The sequence below is a fragment of the Lampris incognitus genome, chromosome 19, assembly GCF_029633865.1.
Source record: "Lampris incognitus isolate fLamInc1 chromosome 19, fLamInc1.hap2, whole genome shotgun sequence".
Taxonomy (NCBI): domain Eukaryota; kingdom Metazoa; phylum Chordata; class Actinopteri; order Lampriformes; family Lampridae; genus Lampris; species Lampris incognitus.
In genome coordinates this window covers 38779849-38802596 of record NC_079229.1, presented here as the reverse complement: position 1 = coordinate 38802596, position 22748 = coordinate 38779849, and the positions used below count along the sequence as shown (strand labels likewise).

The following is a 22748-nucleotide window of genomic DNA, read 5'->3' as shown; positions in this document are numbered from 1 at the left end:
ACAAAGCAAGAGAGGCAAGATTGAGATGGCTTGGACATGTGTGGGGGAGAGATGCTGGGTATATTGGGAGAAGGATGCTGAATATGGAGCTGCCAGGGAAGAGGAGAAGAGGAAGGCCAAAGAAGAGGTTTATGGATGTGGTGAGGGAAGACATGCAGGTGGCTGGTGTGACAGAGGAAGACGCCGACAGGACGAGATGGAAACGGATGATCCGCTGCGGCGACCCCTAACGGGAGCAGCCGAAAGTAGTAGTAGTAGTAGTAGGGAGCGTGTCACGCTTAATAGGCTTAAACCGGCGCACAGGGTGGCGGACGAAGTTGTGTTTCCGGCCCAGGTTCCCCGTTGGGGTCGCCCTCCTTCCAGGACCCCCGCAGTGTCTTCACAGGTTCAGCATTCTGCTTCTCAGCCAGCATTGGACTGTGTTTCACCTACTGTTTCGGCTGAGGGACGGCACAGCCGTTATGGCAGGCTGCTTAAGCCTCCAGTGAGAAATTGATTTTCTTTCCAGGAGTCCCTTCTGGGTGTTCGGGGAGAGGCTGTGTGGCAGACACTACGGGCTATGCCTCTCACCCAGCAGGGCTGTGAGCTGGGGGCATGGTTTACGTTCCTGGGCTCTCTGGTGCAGGGTTGTTCCTGTTTCTGTTTGGTTTTGGAGCTGAGGAATAAAGTTCAAACTCGCCTTCGTCTCCTGTGTTTTTCTTCATCCTGCCACAATATCAAACATTTCTGATGTTAAATATGGTGTGCCCCAGGGCTCAGTTCTTGGCCCTCTACTTTTCTCTCTTTACATTACACCTCTTGGCCAAATTATACGCAGTTATGGAATAAATTTCCCTTGCTATGCTGATGATACTCAGCTGTATGTGCCTATAAGAGCTGATGATCATACTCAAATCACTAACTTAGAGGCCTGCTTGGCTACTGTGAAAAACTGGATGTCACTTAACTTTCTGCTTTTAAATTCGGATAAAACCGAGATGCTGGTCATTGGCCCTGCTAGACACAGAAACCAGTTTGGTCAAGTAACGATAACGATCGACAACTCTGTGGTTTCACAAAGTGTGGCAGCCAAAATCTTGGTGTTACGTTTGATCCCAGCCTTTCCTTTGATAAGCACATTAAAGAAATCACCAAGACTGCCTTTTTTCACTTACGTAACAAAGCAAAGATTCGGTCTTTTCTCTCCATGGCTGACGCAGAGACTGTAATACATGCATTTGTTTCATCCAGACCTGATTACTGTAAGGTTCTGTTCTCAGGTCTGCCACATTCTAGTACTAAAAGTCTTCAGCTGGTTCAGAATGCTGCTGCTAGAATCCTAACTAGATCTAGGAAATTTGACCATATTACACCAATTCTTGCCTCCCTTCATTGGCTTCCTATCCATGTTAGATCAGAATACAAGGTGCTTCTGCTGACTAAAATCCTAAATGGGCTTGCTCCATCCTACCTGTCTGATCTCCTTAAACCTTACATGCCATCTCGAGCACTTCGTTCTCAAAATACAGGGCTCCTGTGTGTACCCAAAGTTAAAAAGAAGTCATCTGGTGGCAGCAGGGCCTTTTCCTATCGGGCTCCATTGTTGTGGAATAACCTGCCTGCTGCCATCAGACAACCAGAGTCTGTTGAGTCTTTAAATCCAAACTTAAAACTCATCTTTTTGCCTTAGCTTACAATTAGTTGCCTTTAAGTTGAGTGCTTCACAACCTGTACTGGATGGCGGGTTGGTTTTCTGTCTCAATGAATTTACCAACCACTGTTCTGCCCACCAGATTATCGAATATAGATTACAGAGTATAGATTATGACTAACTGATGACTTAATTGATTATGGCTAATGACTATTGCAAACTGTTCTCTTCTCTAACAAGTATTTTCTCTCTCTCTGAATGATGTCTTCTCCTTTCTCTTTCTCTGTGTTTGAATGGTGTCATGTGAGTCTCCCTTGTGTGCATGTGCAGTTGGTTCTCCTCCCAGGTCTCCATGGTGATGGTGGTCACCATTTGGATGCTGCCTGCCCTTCCACTCCTCACATAAGTTTTTCTTTTTTACATGATGATGCTGGTCGTGTGGCTTGGGCCCTGGACTGCTCCGTTGGCATGTGGACACTGCTTGGCATCCTGTGCATCATGTTCTTCATAAATTCTATGTCCATTATAATTCTGTTATCCTCTTTCAATGTTGTATTATGTAAATTGCGTGAACACAACATCCATTGCACGCTGTCCGTCTTAGGAGAGAGATCCTCCTCTGTTGCTCTCCCTGAGGTTTCTTCCTAGTTTTTCCTCCCTGTTAAAGGGTTTTTTTAGGGAGTTGTTCCTTATCCGATGAGAGGGTCTAAGGACAGGATGTGTGTTGCTGTTAAGCCCACTGAGGCAAATTTGTAATTTGTGATATTGGGCTATACAAATAAAATTGATTTGATTATTCTGTTGCCTACCAACATGGCAATCACCAGTTCGAATCCCCGTGTTACCTCCAGCTTGGTCGGGCGTCTCTACAGACACAACTGACCGTGTCTGTGGGCGGGAAGCCAGATGTGGATATGTGTCCTGGTTGCTGCACTAGCGCCTCTTCTGGTCGGTTGGGGCACCTGTTCAGGGGGGAGGAGGAACTGGGGGGAATAGCATGTTCCTCCCACGAGCTACGTCCCCCTGGTGAAACTCCTCACTGTCTGGTGAAAAGAAGTGGCTGGTGACTCCACATGTATGGGAGGAGACATGTGGTAGTCTGCAGCCCTCCCCGGATCAGCAGAGGGGGAGGAGCAGAGACCGGGACGGCTCGGCAGAGTGGGGTAGTTGGCCGGGAGAAAAGACTTCCTTGTGACTTGAAAAAGAATGAGTTGGTCCATCTCTGGTGTGTGTGTCTGGTGTGTACCTGTACATCTGTGGTTTGGTTTTCTAGCACCACCAGCTGGCTGTAAGGGGCTCGGCTAAGACCGGTCAGATTGACAGACAGGAAGCGCCGGTTCATCACGTCCAGTAAGTCCAGTAAAGCCCCAGTACAGTCATCATCACAAGCTGATGGACAGGACAGAAACTCAAGATCACAAGAAAGTCACAGCAGCAACAACACAATTATGTGACAACAACATCACAAGAAAAACAAAGCATCACAACATGACAACGTCACAAGAAGAACAACAACACAGCAACATCACACCACAACAACATGACAACAACACATCACAAGAAAACAACATGACCACAAGAAAAAAACACAACATGACATCACAAGAAAAACAAGACAACACAGCGACATCACACCACAACAACATGACAACAGTAACACAACATCACAACATCAAAACAACACATCACAAGAAAAACAAAACATCACAACAACACAGCAACATCAAACCACAACAACACGACAACGTCACAATATGACAGCATCACAAGAAAACAAAACAACAACCCAACACGACAACATCACAACAAGATTATATGGATTTCAGTGAGTTTCAATGATTGTTTTGTAAGACAGAGAGGGAGGGTGAGGAGATATGTAACATGTATGTGTGTTTGTGTTTCTGTGTCTCTTACTGATACTCACACAAACACTGTCCTCCCTCCAGGACGAGCCTCTCGTCACACTGATTGCAGATCTGACCTTTGACCCCCAGTTTACACTCACACTGGCCTGTCAGGGCGTCACAAACAGCATGCACGGAGCCCCAGATACTGCACGTACAAGACTGACACAGTCCACCAGAGACCGAGGGGTCCCCGAAAAACCCCACCGAGCACCTGAGAAACCGACATGTAGAGAATACTGTCTATATGTAGTAATACTGTCTATATGTGGTAATACTGTCTATATGTAGTCTATATGTGGTAATACTGTCTATATGTAGTAATGCATGTCTATATGTAGTAATACTGTCTATATGTAGTAATAAATGTCTATATGTAGTAATAGTCTATATGTAGTAACACTGTCATATGTAGTCTATATGTAGTAATACTGTCTACATGGAGTAATAAATGTCTGTATGTAGTAATAGTCTATATGTAGTAACACTGTCATATGTAGTCTATATGTAGTAATACTGTCTATATGTAGTAATACATGTATATATGTAGTAATACTGTCTATATGTAGTAATACATGTCTATATGTAGTAATTCTGTCTATATGTAGTAATACTGTCATATGTAGTCTATATGTGGTAATACTGTCTATATGTAGTAATGCATGTCTATATGTAGTAATACTGTCTACATGTAGTAATAAATGTCTATATGTAGTAATAGTCTATATGTAGTAGCACTGTCATATGTAGTCTATATGTAGTAATACTGTCTATATGTAGTAATACATGTATATATGTAGTAATACTGTCTATATGTAGTAACACTGTCATATGTAGTCTATATGTGGTAATACTGTCTATACGTAGTAATACATGTCAATATGTAGTAATACTGTCTATATGTAGTAACACTGTCATATGTAGTCTATATGTGGTAATATTGTCTATATGTAGTAATGCATGTCTATATGTAGTAATAGTCTATATGTAGTAATAGTCTATATGTAGTAACACTGTCATATGTAGTCTATATGTAGTAATACTGTTTATATATGTAGTAATACATGTCTATCTGTAGTAATACTGCCTATGTGTAGTAATACATAGCTATATATAGTAATACTGTCTATATGCAGTCTATATGTAGTAATACATGTCTATATGTAGTAATACTGTTTATATGTAGAGCATACATGTCTATATGTAGTAATACTTTCTATATGTAGTAATACATGTCTATATGTAATAATACATGTCTATATGTAGTAATATGTATAGTGTACTGTATACATAGTAATACGTATAGTGTACTATCTATATGTAGCATTAGCTATAGTGTACTGTATACGTAGTAATACGTATGTGTACTATCTATATGTAGCAATACGCATAGTGTACTGTATATGTAGTAATATATATAGTGTACTCTCTATAAGTAGTAATATGTATAGTGTACTGTATATGTAGTAATATGTATAGTGTACTGTATATATGTAGTAATATGTATAGTGTACTGTTTATCTGTAGTAATATGTATAGTGTACTGTATATACAGTGGGATCAAGAAATATTGTCACCGCTGACTGGCAATACACCAAAAAGGTTACAAAAAATAAACAATATTATTATTATAAAAAAAATCATTATAAAAAATAAATAATATCATCATTATAAAAAATATAATTATAAAAAATAAACAATATCATCATTATAAAAAATAAACAATATCATCACAAGACAAACTCAAAACGCCAAGAAGTGAAAATAATTGATGGAACCACCAAAACCATACATTTATTCAATAAAAAAAAGAAAAAGACCTTCTCCAAAGTACTACTCCAAAGTCTTAGTACGTGGTACAACCACCTCTGGCAAGGAGAACAGCGTGGAGTCCTTCCCTGTACTGCTTGCCAGGGTTGAGGAAGAGGTTTGGAGGGATGTTAGACAATTCCTTCATGCAGCTCTTTTCAAGATCCTTCTCGTTCTTGTGTCTGTGGTATCAACTGCCCTCTCTCTCCACTTCAACCCAGCTACCAGCCAGCCTTCTGGCATAGGCAGCCACATTCTTGTGTCTGGGATGACCCCCAAGGCTGGACTACCCTTCTCTTCCCTACCCAGTCTGGGTTCAGGGTGGGTCACTTGACAGAGATGGCCCTCCTTGCAGTGACAGAATCACTGCACTCTACGAGAGCAAAAGCTCTCTCCTCTGTCCTGATCCTCCTGGACCTGTCAGCTGCGTTTGACACAGTGAACCACCAGATCCTCCTCTCTACCCTCGAGGGGCTAGGTGTCACAGGCTCTGCACTCTCAATGTTTTCAACCTACCTGACGGGTCGCTCCTACCGGGTGACATGGAGGGGATCTGTGTCGGAGCCTCGCAGACTGACTACAGGCGTTCCACAAGGTTCGGTTCTGGGTCCCCTCTTGTTCTCCCTGTACACGACATCCCTGGGTTCTGTTATTTGCTCACATGACTTCTCTTACCATTGTTATGCCTATGTCACCCAGCTGATCTTGTCCTCCCTCCCTCTGACACACAAGTAGAGACACACATTGCTGTGTGCTTGACCGACATTTCGGAGTGGATGGCGACACACCACCTGAAGCTCAATCTGGACAAGACAGAGCTGATGTTCCTCCAGGGGAAAGGTTGCCCGCACCGAGACCTGGCCATCACAATTGACAACACCGTGGTGACGCCAACTCGGACTGTGAGGAATCTGGGTGTGATCCTGGACGACCAACCGTCGTTTGCTGCAAACGTTGCATCGGTTGCTCGCTCCTGCAGGTTTCTCCTCTATAACATCAGGAGGATTCGCCCATTCCTCACCGACGAGATGGCACAGGTGCTCATCCAGGCTCTGGTCATCTCCCGGCTGGACTACAGCAACTCCCTGCTTGCTGGTGCCCCGGCGTCAGCCATCAGAACTCTGGAACTTGTTCAGAAAGCTGCAGCTCGTCTGGTGTTCAACCATCCTAAGTTCTTCCACACAACTCCCCTTCTCATGTCCCTACACTGGCTCCCAGTAGCTGCTCGCATCCAGTTTAAGACTCTGGTACTAGCCTACAGGGCAGTGAAAGGAACAGCTCCTTCCTATCTTCAGGCCACGGTCAAGCCCTCATCCCCGCCCAACCACTTCGCTCTGCTGCCTCGGGACGCCTGGTTCTTTAAGAACTACTACCCTGTTACTTGCTCTTAGCACTTATTGTATTCACTCATTTAAAAAAAATCTCTTTCTTGAGCTTTTACTTTAGCACTGGTTTTGCTCTTCGATGCTTGTTGATGCACTTATGACCTCTGATGACTAGTAGTTCTCCTGATTTCCTACGTTAAATGATGCACTTATTGTAAGTCGCTTTGGATAAAAGGGTCGACTAAATGACTGTAATGTAATGTAATGACTACCCTGGGGTTCGAACCCAGGACCTTCTTGCTGTGAGGCGACCGCACTAACCACTGCGCCACCGTGCCGATGATGTATCTGACCAAAATGACGTTCAAATGACATTTGGCAAACGTGAAGAACTTGCCTGTGTGTCTCGAGGTCAGCAAAGACTTCCTTCCTGGAGCTTGTGGCTATACAGGTGGCATCTGGTGGTGCCTTCTGAAACCTGGTGACCCCAAGATGCCAACAAGGCCTGCAATTCTTTTAAAGTGATTCTTGGGGAGTTTTTTGCTTGTCTCATTACTACCACTACTACTACTACTACTACTTTCGGCTGCTCCCGTTAGGGGGCGCCACAGCGGATCATCCGTTTCCATCTCTTCCTGTCCTCTGCATCTTCCTCTGTCACACCAGCCACCTGCATGTCCTCCCTCACCACATCCATAAACCTCCTCTTTGGCCTTCCTCTTCTCCTCTTCCCTGGCAGCTCCATATTCAGCATCCTTCTCCCAGTATACCCAGCATCTCTCCTCCACACATGTCCACACCATCTAAATCTTGTCTCTCTTGCTTTGTCTCCAAACTGTCCAATCTGAGCTGTCCCTCTATTATACTCATTCCTAATCCTGTCCTTCTTCATCACTCCCAATGAGAGATCCATCAGTACCATTCTCTCCAAACCATATAACATAGCTGTTCTCACCACCATCTTGTAAACCTTCCCTTTAACTCTTGCTGGTACCCTTCTGTCACGAATCACTCCTGACACTCTTCTCCACCCACTCCGCCCTGCCTGCACTCTCTTCTTCGCCTCTCTTCTGCACTCCCCGTTACTTTGGACAGTTCACCCCAAGTATTTAAAGCCCTACACCTTCATCGTCTCCACTCCTTGCATCCTCACCATTCCACTGTCCTCCCTCTCATTCACACATAGGTATTCCGTTTTTTGCTTCTCGCACTATTCTTCTTTTTAAAAGACTTTCCCCCCTTTTTCTCCCCAATTGTATCCAGCCAATTGCCCCACTCTTCTGAGCCGTCCCGGTCTCTGCTCCACCCCCTCTGCTGATCCAGGAGGGCTACAGACTACCATGTCTGCTCCCATACATGTGGAGTCACCAACCACTTCTTTTCACCTGATAGTGAGGAGTTTCACCAGGGGGACGTAGCGTGTGGGAGGATCATGCTATTCCCCCCCCAATTCCCCCTCCCCTCTGAACAGACACCCTGACTGACCAGAGGAGGCGCTAGTGCAGCAACCACAACACATACCCACATCTGGCTTCCTACCTGCAGACACGGCTAACTGTGTGTGTGGGGACGCCCTACCAAGCCAGAGGTAACACGGGGATCCGAACTGGCGATCCCTGTGTTGGTAGGCAACGAAATAGACCGCCACGCTACCCGGTTGCCCTCATTACTTATTTTTTTTATGATATTTTTAGAGAATTGGCAGTCGGGGTGCCAACACTTCTTGAGCCCAGGATATGTAGCATGTTAAAGACAGACTGTCTAACATATATTGAACAGAAGTGCAGCCTGTAAGAAGTGCAGCCTGTAAGAAGCACAGTCTGTAAGAAGTGCAGCCTGTAAGAAGCACAGTCTGTAAGAAGTGCAGCCTGTAAGAAGCACAGTCTGTAAGAAGTGCAGCCTGTAAGAAGCGCAGTCTGTAAGTTCTACCACCTGTGTCAGTAGAAACCAAGTTTCAGCTCTCTCACCTCTCACAGTATCTCCCCTCATACCCCGGCTGACAGGCTGTACAGCGGAAATCACCAAACACTCCCTGCAACTCACAGGTAGGACTGAAACTACCACACCAAACACACACACACACACACACACACACACACGCACACACACACACATAGTGAGTTTAAGAAGAACAGAGAAGAGATGAGAAGACTTACAGAGAAGAACTGAACATAAGGGAGGAACGTTGTAATGAGACCTGTTGTCCTTTAGGGGGCAGGCACACAGGGAGCAGTCATTGATTGACCCTGTAACTTTCCCATAATACCCTGGGGCACAGAGCTCACAGTGCCTCCCAGTGGTGTGGTGCTGGCAGCTCTGGAAGGAGAAAAAGAAACACCTGAAATCACTTTCATCAGTCAGAGAAAGCCGTTCTGCTAGTTGTCTGAATTAAAGGGAAGTATTTTCTGTACACAGCAGCTGGTTCAGATGAGCTGTGAGTGATCTCAGAAAGCTTCAGGATGTGTGTACCTGACAGTCTCCAGTGTCCAGGTCACAGGTGTGTGTGTGGTTGTTACACTGGCAGGGAACACAGGGTCTGATGTAGAGCTGTCTGCTGCTCCACCCAGCCAGCTCTGATGCCGGCTGATGATGATAACCTGGAGCACACTCCTGAACCCAGACAGACACACAGAGAGACAGAGATAGACAGACACAGAGAGAGACAGACAGAGAGATTTTTGATTTTCAACAATACTTTAATAAAAATCACAAAGAAGTTACAACACAAAGATCAACATGGTTAGTAACAAAAAATGAACAGAATGTAAATCATCTCAGGACACTCCCCAAGATCAGCTCATCATCAACAATACAGAGACAGAGAGACAGAGACAGAGAGAGAGAGACACAGAGAGAGAGCAACATCATATTTGCATACCCAGCAGATGTAAGCAGTGAGACAGGGAGAAGGAAGTACAAACTCAGTGTACTGACAGAATCCCCAGAAACTCTTGACACACATCTGATCTGCTCTTCTACACAGGGCACCCACCTGCCTGGCATACTGCTCTCTGCTCAGCCAACAAACAGCTGAACATGGCCGCCGACAGAGCCATGAGACAGCTTTACATGGACACTGACCCTAAATTCAACATAAACAATTATAACAACGGTGCTGTAATGATTCAGGTTCAGAGGACAGTCTAGAGAAATCTTTACAAACCTAAAGTCCCTTGCTGAGATGAGAAGGAAAAAAAGTCCCTGCCTCAAACTGCAGCATCAGTCAGAGTCAGAGCCACAGCCCTCAGCCCACAGAGCCAGCCCCCCAACCCCTTGTGCCTCTGGTTTTCCCTCCCCCCCTATGGCAGGCACGGCCCCGCACATTCCTCAGACCCCCAGAACACCTGTGTCTGTGCAGCACCTCCAGGACTGTCTCTCACCGCTGGAGGTCGAGCTCACGGAGCTCAGAGAAAACAAACCCTGTGAGAGTGATACTATCCAGCAGCTAAAAGAAGAGCTGAGGCTACTCAAAGAAGAGACCAGACTCACAATGACAGAGCTAGGTGACAACATAGGTGCACTCCATCAGGAAAACGGTGCTCTACAAGATTCTCTGTCTAGAGTGAGACAGGAGCTGGAGCAGAGAGAGACAAACTGTCTACAGTGAGACAGGAGCTGGAGCAGAGAGAGACAGACTCTGTCTAGATTGAGACAGGAGCTGGAGCAGAGAGAGACAGACTGTCTAGAGTGAGACAGGAGCTGGGGCAGAGAGAGACAGACTCTGTCTAGAGTGAGACAGGAGCTGGAGCAGAGAGAGACAGACTGTCTAGAGTGAGACAGGAGCTGGAGCAGAGAGAGACAGACTCTGTCTAGATTGAGACAGGAGCTGGAGCAGAGAGAGACAGACTGTCTAGAGTGAGACAGGAGCTGGGGCAGAGAGAGACAGACTGTCTAGAGTGAGACAGGAGCTGGAGCAGAGAGAGACAGACTGTCTAGAGTGAGACAGGAGCTGGAGCAGAAAGAGACAGACTCTGTCTAGAGTGAGACAGGAGCTGGAGCAGAGAGAGACAGACTGTCTAGAATGAAACAGGAGCTGGGGCAGAGAGAGACAGACTCTGTCTAGAATGAGACAGGAGCTGGAGCAGAGAGAGACAGACTGTCTAGAGTGAGACAGGAGCTGGAGCAGAGAGAGAGACAGACTCTGTCTAGATTGAGACAGGAGCTGGAGCAGAGAGAGACAGACTGTCTAGAGTGAGACAGGAGCTGGGGCAGAGAGAGACAGACTCTGTCTAGAGTGAGACAGGAGCTGGAGCAGAGAGAGACAGACTGTCTAGAGTGAGACAGGAGCTGGAGCAGAAAGAGACAGACTCTGTCTAGAGTGAGACAGGAGCTAGAGCAGAGAGAGACAGACGTTAAAAGTCTCAGTCAGCAGCTGCTCAGCGTGACAGCAGCAGAGCAGCCCCAGTGCCTGACCACAGGCTCACAGACAGACAGTAAACCCTGAGACCAGCCAGCCCCCCAGCCCCACTGCCCCGCAGCCTGACATAGCGCCGGCCACACAGCCAGCCCCTCCTCAACCCCCACCTGCCAGACCTCCACTACACACACAACCTCCCAAAACAGCCATCCTTATTGACTCAAATGGGAGACTCCTACACCACAGGAAGCTGTTCCCAGACACAAGGTGGCAAAGTTCTGGTGCCTGACCGCAGATAAAACATTTCATCTGCTCTGCCCATCCACACTTGACCACCTGGACAACATGATCACCCGCACGGGCACCAGCGACCTGCGCTCAGAAGGAGAGGGGGTGTCAGAGGCAGTGACACAAATGGCAAGAAAAGCACCCACGGTGTTCCCAGAGGCAAACATAACAATTTCTACATAACATGTTGTAGTGATGACACCTCCACTGTCACTCTGTCTAACATAACATGTTGTAGTGATGACACCTCTCACTGTCACTCTGTCTAACATAACATGTTGTAGTGATGACACCTCTCACTGTCACTCTGTCTAACATAACATGTTGTAGTGATGACACCTCTCACTGTCACTCTGTCTAACATAACATGTTGTAGTGATGACACCTCTCACTGTCACTCTGTCTAACATAACATGTTGTAGTGATGACACCTCTCACTGTCACTCTGTCTAACATAACATGTTGTAGGGATGACACCTCTCACTGTCACTCTGTCTAACATAACATGTTGTAGTGATGACACCTCTCACTGTCACTCTGTCTAACATAACATGTTGTAGTGATGACACCTCTCACTGTCACTCTGTCTAACATAACATGTTGTAGTGATGACACCTCTCACTGTCACTCTGTCTAACATAACATGTAGTGATGACACCTCTCACTGTCCCTCTGTCTAACATAACATGTTGTAGTGATGACACCTCTCACTGTCACTCTGTCTAACATAATATGTAGTGATGACACCTCTCACTGTCACTCTGTCTAACATAACATGTTGTAGTGATGACACCTCTCACTGTCACTCTGTCTAACATAACATGTTGTAGTGATGACACCTCTCACTGTCACTCTGTCTAACATAACATGTTGTAGTGATGACACCTCTCACTGTCACTCTGTCTAACATAACATGTAGTGATGACACCTCTCACTGTCACTCTGTCTAACATAACATGTTGTAGTGATGACACCTCTCACTGTCACTCTGTCTAACATAACATGTTGTAGTGATGACACCTCTCACTGTCACTCTGTCTAACATAACATGTTGTAGTGATGACACCTCTCACTGTCACTCTGTCTAACAAAACATGTTGTAGTGATGACACCTCTCACTGTCACTCTGTCTAACATAACATGTTGTAGTGATGACACCTCTCACTGTCACTCTGTCTAACATAACATGTTGTAGTGATGACACCTCTCACTGTCCCTCTGTCTAACATAACATGTTGTAGTGATGACACCTCTCACTGTCAACCTGTATAACATAACATGTAGTGATGACACCTCTCACTGTCACTCTGTCTAACATAACATGTTGTAGTGATGACACCTCTCACTGTCACTCTGTCTAACATAACATGTTGTAGTGATGACACCTCTCACTGTCCCTCTGTCTAACATAACATGTTGTAGTGATGACACCTCTCACTGTCACTCTGTCTAACATAACATGTAGTGATGACACCTCTCACTGTCACTCTGTCTAACATAACATGTTGTAGTGATGACACCTCTCACTGTCACTCTGTCTAACATAACATGTTGTAGTGATGACACCTCTCACTGTCACTCTGTCTAACATAACATGTTGTAGTGATGACACCTCTCACTGTCACTCTGTCTAACATAACATGTAGTGATGACACCTCTCACTGTCACTCTGTCTAACATAACATGTTGTAGTGATGACACCTCTCACTGTCACTCTGTCTAACATAACATGTAGTGATGACACCTCTCACTGTCACTCTGTCTAACATAACATGTTGTAGTGATGACACCTCTCACTGTCACTCTGTCTAACATAACATGTAGTGATGACACCTCTCACTGTCACTCTGTCTAACATAACATGTTGTAGTGATGACACCTCTCACTGTCACTCTGTCTAACATAACATGTTGTAGTGATGACACCTCCACTGTCACTCTGTCTAACATAACATGTTGTAGTGATGACACCTCTCACTGTCACTCTGTCTAACATAACATGTTGTAGGGATGACACCTCTCACTGTCACTCTGTCTAACATAACATGTTGTAGTGATGACACCTCTCACTGTCACTCTGTCTAACATAACATGTTGTAGTGATGACACCTCTCACTGTCCCTCTGTCTAACATAACATGTTGTAGTGATGACACCTCTCACTGTCACTCTGTCTAACATAACATGTTGTAGTGATGACACCTCTCACTGTCACTCTGTCTAACATAACATGTTGTAGTGATGACACCTCTCACTGTCACTCTGTCTAACATAACATGTTGTAGTGATGACACCTCTCACTGTCACTCTGTCTAACATAACATGTAGTGATGACACCTCTCACTGTCACTCTGTCTAACATAACATGTTGTAGTGATGACACCTCTCACTGTCACTCTGTCTAACATAACATGTTGTAGTGATGACACCTCTCACTGTCACTCTGTCTAACATAACATGTTGTAGTGATGACACCTCTCACTGTCACTCTGTCTAACATAACATGTTGTAGTGATGACACCTCTCACTTTCACTCTGTCTAACATAACATGTTGTAGTGATGACACCTCTCACTGTCACTCTGTCTAACATAACATGTTGTAGGGATGACACCTCTCACTGTCACTCTGTCTAACATAACATGTTGTAGTGATGACACCTCTCACTGTCACTCTGTCTAACATAACATGTAGTGATGACACCTCTCACTGTCACTCTGTCTAACATAACATGTTGTAGTGATGACACCTCTCACTGTCACTCTGTCTAACATAACATGTTGTAGTGATGACACCTCTCACTGTCACTCTGTCTAACATAACATGTTGTAGTGATGACACGTCTCACTGTCACTCTGTCTAACATAACATGTAGTAGTGATGACACCTCTCACTGTCACTCTGTCTAACATAACATGTTGTAGTGATGACACCTCTCACTGTCACTCTGTCTAACATAACATGTTGTAGTGATGACACCTCTCACTGTCAACCTGTATAACATAACATGTTGTAGTGATGACACCTCTCACTGTCCCTCTGTCTAACATAACATGTTGTAGTGATGACACCTCTCACTGTCACTCTGTCTAACATAACATGTTGTAGTGATGACACCTCTCACTGTCACTCTGTCTAACATAACATGTTGTAGTGATGACACCTCTCACTGTCACTCTGTCTAACATAACATGTTGTAGTGATGACACCTCTCACTGTCACTCTGTCTAACATAATATGTAGTGATTACACCTCTCACTGTCACTCTGTCTAACATAACATGTTGTAGTGATGACACCTCCACTGTCACTCTGTCTAACATAACATGTTGTAGTGATGACACCTCTCACTGTCACTCTGTCTAACATAACATGTTGTAGTGATGACACCTCTCACTGTCACTCTGTCTAACATAACATGTTGTAGTGATGACACCTCTCACTGTCCCTCTGTCTAACATAACATGTTGTAGTGATGACACCTCTCACTGTCACTCTGTCTAACATAACATGTTGTAGTGATGACACCTCTCACTGTCCCTCTGTCTAACATAACATGTTGTAGTGATGACACCTCTCACTGTCACTCTGTCTAACATAACATGTTGTAGTGATGACACCTCTCACTGTCACTCTGTCTAACATAACATGTTGTAGTGATGACACCTCTCACTGTCACTCTGTCTAACATAACATGTTGTAGTGATGACACCTCTCACTGTCACTCTGTCTAACATAACATGTTGTAGTGATGACACCTCTCACTGTCACTCTGTCTAACATAACATGTTGTAGTGATGACACCTCTCACTGTCACTCTGTCTAACATAACATGTTGTAGTGATGACACCTCTCACTGTCACTCTGTCTAACATAACATGTTGTAGTGATGACACCTCTCACTGTCACTCTGTCTAACATAACATGTAGTGATGACACCTCTCACTGTCACTCTGTCTAACATAACATGTTGTAGTGATGACACCTCTCACTGTCACTCTGTCTAACATAACATGTAGTGATGACACCTCTCACTGTCACTCTGTCTAACATAACATGTTGTAGTGATGACACCTCTCACTGTCACTCTGTCTAACATAACATGTTGTAGTGATGACACCTCTCACTGTCACTCTGTCTAACATAACATGTTGTAGTGATGACACCTCTCACTGTCACTCTGTCTAACATAACATGTTGTAGTGATGACACCTCTCACTGTCACTCTGTCTAACATAACATGTTGTAGTGATGACACCTCTCACTGTCACTCTGTCTAACATAACATGTTGTAGTGATGACACCTCTCACTGTCACTCTGTCTAACATAACATGTAGTGATGACACCTCTCACTGTCACTCTGTCTAACATAACATGTTGTAGTGATGACACCTCTCACTGTCACTCTGTCTAACATAACATGTTGTAGTGATGACACCTCTCACTGTCACTCTGTCTAACATAACATGTTGTAGTGATGACACCTCTCACTGTCACTCTGTCTAACATAACATGTTGTAGTGATGACACCTCTCACTGTCACTCTGTCTAACATAACATGTTGTAGTGATGACACCTCTCACTGTCACTCTGTCTAACATAACATGTTGTAGTGATGACACCTCTCACTGTCACTCTGTCTAACATAACATGTTGTAGTGATGACACCTCTCACTGTCACTCTGTCTAACATAACATGTAGTGATGACACCTCTCACTGTCACTCTGTCTAACATAACATGTTGTAGTGATGACACCTCTCACTGTCACTCTGTCTAACATAACATGTTGTAGTGATGACACCTCTCACTGTCCCTCTGTCTAACATAACATGTTGTAGTGATGACACCTCTCACTGTCACTCTGTCTAACATAACATGTTGTAGTGATGACACCTCTCACTGTCACTCTGTCTAACATAACATGTTGTAGTGATGACACCTCTCACTGTCACTCTGTCTAACATAACATGTTGTAGTGATGACACCTCTCACTGTCACTCTGTCTAACATAACATGTTGTAGTGATGACACCTCTCACTGTCACTCTGTCTAACATAACATGTTGTAGTGATGACACCTCTCACTGTCACTCTGTCTAACATAACATGTTGTAGTGATGACACCTCTCACTGTCACTCTGTCTAACATAACATGTTGTAGTGATGACACCTCTCACTGTCACTCTGTCTAACATAACATGTTGTAGTGATGACACCTCTCACTGTCACTCTGTCTAACATAACATGTTGTAGTGATGACACCTCTCACTGTCCCTCTGTCTAACATAACATGTTGTAGTGATGACACCTCTCACTGTCACTCTGTCTAACATAACATGTTGTAGTGATGACACCTCTCACTGTCACTCTGTCTAACATAACATGTTGTAGGGATGACACCTCTCACTGTCACTCTGTCTAACATAACATGTTGTAGTGATGACACCTCTCACTGTCACTCTGTCTAACATAACATGTAGTGATGACACCTCTCACTGTCACTTTGTCTAACATAACATGTAGGGATGACACCTCTCACTGTCACTCTGTCTAACATAACATGTTGTAGTGATGACACCTCTCACTGTCACTCTGTCTAACATAACATGTTGTAGTGATGACACCTCTCACTGTCACTCTGTCTAACATAACATGTTGTAGTGATGACACCTCTCACTGTCACTCTGTCTAACATAACATGTAGTGATGACACCTCTCACTGTCCCTCTGTCTAACATAACATGTTGTAGTGATGACACCTCTCACTGTCACTCTGTCTAACATAACATGTAGTGATGACACCTCTCACTGTCACTCTGTCTAACATAACATGTTGTAGTGATGACACCTCTCACTGTCACTCTGTCTAACATAACATGTTGTAGTGATGACACCTCTCACTGTCCCTCTGTCTAACATAACATGTTGTAGTGATGACACCTCTCACTGTCACTCTGTCTAACATAACATGTTGTAGTGATGACACCTCTCACTGTCACTCTGTCTAACATAACATGTTGTAGTGATGACACCTCTCACTGTCACTCTGTCTAACATAACATGTTGTAGTGATGACACCTCTCACTGTCACTCTGTCTAACATAACATGTTGTAGTGATGACACCTCTCACTGTCACTCTGTCTAACATAACATGTTGTAGGGATGACACCTCTCACTGTCACTCTGTCTAACATAACATGTTGTAGTGATGACACCTCTCACTGTCACTCTGTCTAACATAACATGTTGTAGTGATGACACCTCTCACTGTCCCTCTGTCTAACATAACATGTTGTAGTGATGACACCTCTCACTGTCACTCTGTCTAACATAACATGTTGTAGTGATGACACCTCTCACTGTCCCTCTGTCTAACATAACATGTTGTAGTGATGACACCTCTCACTGTCACTCTGTCTAACATAACATGTTGTAGTGATGACACCTCTCACTGTCACTCTGTCTAACATAACATGTTGTAGTGATGACACCTCTCACTGTCACTCTGTCTAACATAACATGTTGTAGTGATGACACCTCTCACTGTCACTCTGTCTAACATAACATGTAGTGATGACACCTCTCACTGTCACTCTGTCTAACATAACATGTTGTAGTGATGACACCTCTCACTGTCACTCTGTCTAACATAACATGTTGTAGTGATGACACCTCTCACTGTCACTCTGTCTAACATAACATGTTGTAGTGATGACACCTCTCACTGTCACTCTGTCTAACATAACATGTTGTAGTGATGACACCTCTCACTGTCACTCTGTCTAACATAACATGTAGTGATGACACCTCTCACTGTCACTCTGTCTAACATAACATGTTGTAGTGACACCTCTCACTGTCACTCTGTCTAACATAACATGTTAGTGATGACACCTCTCACTGTCACTCTGTCTAACATAACATGTTGTAGTGATGACACCTCTCACTGTCACTCTGTCTAACATAACATGTTGTAGGGATGACACCTCTCACTGTCCCTCTGTCTAACATAACATGTTGTAGTGATGACACCTCTCACTGTCACTCTGTCTAACATAACATGTTGTAGTGATGACACCTCTCACTGTCACTCTGTCTAACATAACATGTTGTAGTGATGACACCTCTCACTGTCACTCTGTCTAACATAACATGTTGTAGTGATGACACCTCTCACTGTCACTCTGTCTAACATAACATGTTGTAGTGATGACACCTCTCACTGTCACTCTGTCTAACATAACATGTTGTAGTGATGACACCTCTCACTGTCACTCTGTCTAACATAACATGTAGTGATGACACCTCTCACTGTCACTCTGTCTAACATAACATGTTGTAGTGATGACACCTCTCACTGTCACTCTGTCTAACATAACATGTTGTAGTGATGACACCTCTCACTGTCACTCTGTCTAACATAACATGTTGTAGTGATGACACCTCTCACTGTCACTCTGTCTAACATAACATGTTGTAGTGATGACACCTCTCACTGTCCCTCTGTCTAACATAACATGTTGTAGTGATGACACCTCTCACTGTCACTCTGTCTAACATAACATGTAGTGATGACACCTCTCACTGTCACTCTGTCTAACATAACATGTTGTAGTGATGACACCTCTCACTGTCACTCTGTCTAACATAACATGTTGTAGTGATGACACCTCTCACTGTCACTCTGTCTAACATAACATGTTGTAGTGATGACACCTCTCACTGTCACTCTGTCTAACATAACATGTTGTAGTGATGACACCTCTCACTGTCACTCTGTCTAACATAACATGTTGTAGTGATGACACCTCTCACTGTCACTCTGTCTAACATAACATGTTGTAGTGATGACACCTCTCACTGTCACTCTGTCTAACATAACATGTTGTAGTGATGACACCTCTCACTGTCACTCTGTCTAACATAACATGTAGTGATGACACCTCTCACTGTCACTCTGTCTAACATAACATGTTGTAGTGATGACACCTCTCACTGTCACTCTGTCTAACATAACATGTTGTAGTGATGACACCTCTCACTGTCACTCTGTCTAACATAACATGTTGTAGTGATGACACCTCTCACTGTCACTCTGTCTAACATAACATGTTGTAGTGATGACACCTCTCACTGTCACTCTGTCTAACATAACATGTTGTAGTGATGACACCTCTCACTGTCACTCTGTCTAACATAACATGTTGTAGTGATGACACCTCTCACTGTCACTCTGTCTAACATAACATGTTGTAGTGATGACACCTCTCACTGTCACTCTGTCTAACATAACATGTTGTAGTGATGACACCTCTCACTGTCACTCTGTCTAACATAACATGTTGTAGTGATGACACCTCTCACTGTCACTCTGTCTAACATAACATGTTGTAGTGATGACACCTCTCACTGTCACTCTGTCTAACATAACATGTTGTAGTGATGACACCTCTCACTGTCACTCTGTCTAACATAACATGTTGTAGTGATGACACCTCTCACTGTCACTCTGTCTAACATAACATGTTGTAGTGATGACACCTCTCACTGTCACTCTGTCTAACATAACATGTTGTAGTGATGACACCTCTCACTGTCACTCTGTCTAACATAACATGTTGTAGTGATGACACCTCTCACTGTCCCTCTGTCTAACATAACATGTTGTAGTGATGACACCTCTCACTGTCACTCTGTCTAACATAACATGTAGTGATGACACCTCTCACTGTCCCTCTGTCTAACATAACATGTTGTAGTGATGACACCTCTCACTGTCACTCTGTCTAACATAACAGTTGTAGTGATGACACCTCTCACTGTCACTCTGTCTAACATAACATGTTGTAGTGATGACACCTCTCACTGTCACTCTGTCTAACATAACATGTTGTAGTGATGACACCTCTCACTGTCACTCTGTCTAACATAACATGTAGTGATGACACCTCTCACTGTCCCTCTGTCTAACATAACATGTTGTAGTGATGACACCTCTCACTGTCCCTCTGTCTAACATAACATGTTGTAGTGATGACACCTCTCACTGTCACTCTGTCTAACATAACATGTTGTAGTGATGACACCTCTCACTGTCACTCTGTCTAACATAACATGTTGTAGTGATGACACCTCTCACTGTCACTCTGTCTAACATAACATGTTGTAGTGATGACACCTCTCACTGTCACTCTGTCTAACATAACATGTTGTAGTGATGACACCTCTCACTGTCACTCTGTCTAACATAACATGTTGTAGTGATGACACCTCTCACTGTCACTCTGTCTAACATAACATGTTGTAGTGATGACACCTCTCACTGTCACTCTGTCTAACATAACATGTTGTAGTGATGACACCTCTCACTGTCACTCTGTCTAACATAACATGTTGTAGTGATGACACCTCTCACTGTCACTCTGTCTAACATAACATGTTGTAGTGATGACACCTCTCACTGTCACTCTGTCTAACATAACATGTTGTAGTGATGACACCTCTCACTGTCACTCTGTCTAACATAACATGTTGTAGTGATGACACCTCTCACTGTCACTCTGTCTAACATAACATGTTGTAGTGATGACACCTCTCACTGTCACTCTGTCTAACATAACATGTTGTAGTGATGACACCTCTCACTGTCACTCTGTCTAACATAACATGTAGTGATGACACCTCTCACTGTCACTCTGTCTAACATAACATGTTGTAGTGATGACACCTCTCACTGTCACTCTGTCTAACATAACATGTTGTAGTGATGACACCTCTCACTGTCACTCTGTCTAACATAACATGTTGTAGTGATGACACCTCTCACTGTCACTCTGTCTAACATAACATGTTGTAGTGATGACACCTCTCACTGTCACTCTGTCTAACATAACATGTTGTAGTGATGACACCTCTCACTGTCACTCTGTCTAACATAACATGTAGTGATGACACCTCTCACTGTCACTCTGTCTAACATAACATGTAGTGATGACACCTCTCACTGTCACTCTGTCTAACATAACATGTTGTAGTGATGACACCTCTCACTGTCCCTCTGTCTAACATAACATGTTGTAGTGATGACACGTCTCACTGTCACTCTGTCTAACATAACATGTTGTAGTGATGACACCTCTCACTGTCACTCTGTCTAACATAACATGTTGTAGTGATGACACCTCTCACTGTCAACCTGTCTAACATAACATGTTGTAGTGATGACACCTCTCACTGTCACTCTGTCTAACATAACATGTTGTAGTGATGACACCTCTCACTGTCACTCTGTCTAACATAACATGTTGTAGTGATGACACCTCTCACTGTCCCTCTGTCTAACATAACATGTTGTAGTGATGACACCTCTCACTGTCACTCTGTCTAACATAACATGTTGTAGTGATGACACCTCTCACTGTCACTCTGTCTAACATAACATGTTGTAGTGATGACACCTCTCACTGTCACTCTAACATAACATGTTGTAGTGATGACACCTCTCACTGTCACTCTGTCTAACATAACATGTAGTGATGACACCTCTCACTGTCACTCTGTCTAACATAACATGTTGTAGTGATGACACCTCTCACTGTCACTCTGTCTAACATAACATGTTGTAGTGATGACACCTCTCTGTCACTCTGTCTAACATAACATGTAGTGATGACACCTCTCACTGTCACTCTGTCTAACATAACATGTTGTAGTGATGACACCTCTCACTGTCACTCTGTCTAACATAACATGTTGTAGTGATGACACCTCTCACTGTCACTCTGTCTAACATAACATGTTGTAGTGATGACACCTCTCACTGTCACTCTGTCTAACATAACATGTTGTAGTGATGACACCTCTCACTGTCACTCTGTCTAACATAACATGTTGTAGTGATGACACCTCTCACTGTCCCTCTGTCTAACATAACATGTAGTGATGACACCTCTCACTGTCACTCTGTCTAACATAACATGTTGTAGTGATGACACCTCTCACTGTCACTCTGTCTAACATAACATGTTGTAGTGATGACACCTCTCACTGTCACTCTGTCTAACATAACATGTTGTAGGGATGACACCTCTCACTGTCAACCTGTATAACATAACATGTTGTAGTGATGACACCTCTCACTGTCACTCTGTCTAACATAACATGTTGTAGTGATGACACCTCTCACTGTCACTCTGTCTAACATAACATGTTGTAGTGATGACACCTCTCACTGTCACTCTGTCTAACATAACATGTAGTGATGACACCTCTCACTGTCACTCTGTCTAACATAACATGTTGTAGTGATGACACCTCTCACTGTCACTCTGTCTAACATAACATGTAGTGATGACACCTCTCACTGTCACTCTGTCTAACAAAACATGTTGTAGTGATGACACCTCTCACTGTCACTCTGTCTAACATAACATGTTG

The 22748-nt window shown here is 43.9% G+C and overlaps 1 protein-coding gene across 1 annotated transcript in view; it reads right to left on the bottom strand.

Annotated features, from left to right (window-relative positions):
• Positions 1-22748, bottom strand: part of lama1 (laminin, alpha 1) — a 208739-nt gene that overhangs the window by 121685 nt on the left and 64306 nt on the right. The window contains 5 exon segments of the mRNA XM_056299265.1: positions 2877-3019; positions 3555-3748; positions 8636-8725; positions 8866-8984; positions 9138-9278. Coding sequence (XP_056155240.1) covers positions 2877-3019; positions 3555-3748; positions 8636-8725; positions 8866-8984; positions 9138-9278 — 687 coding nt within the window.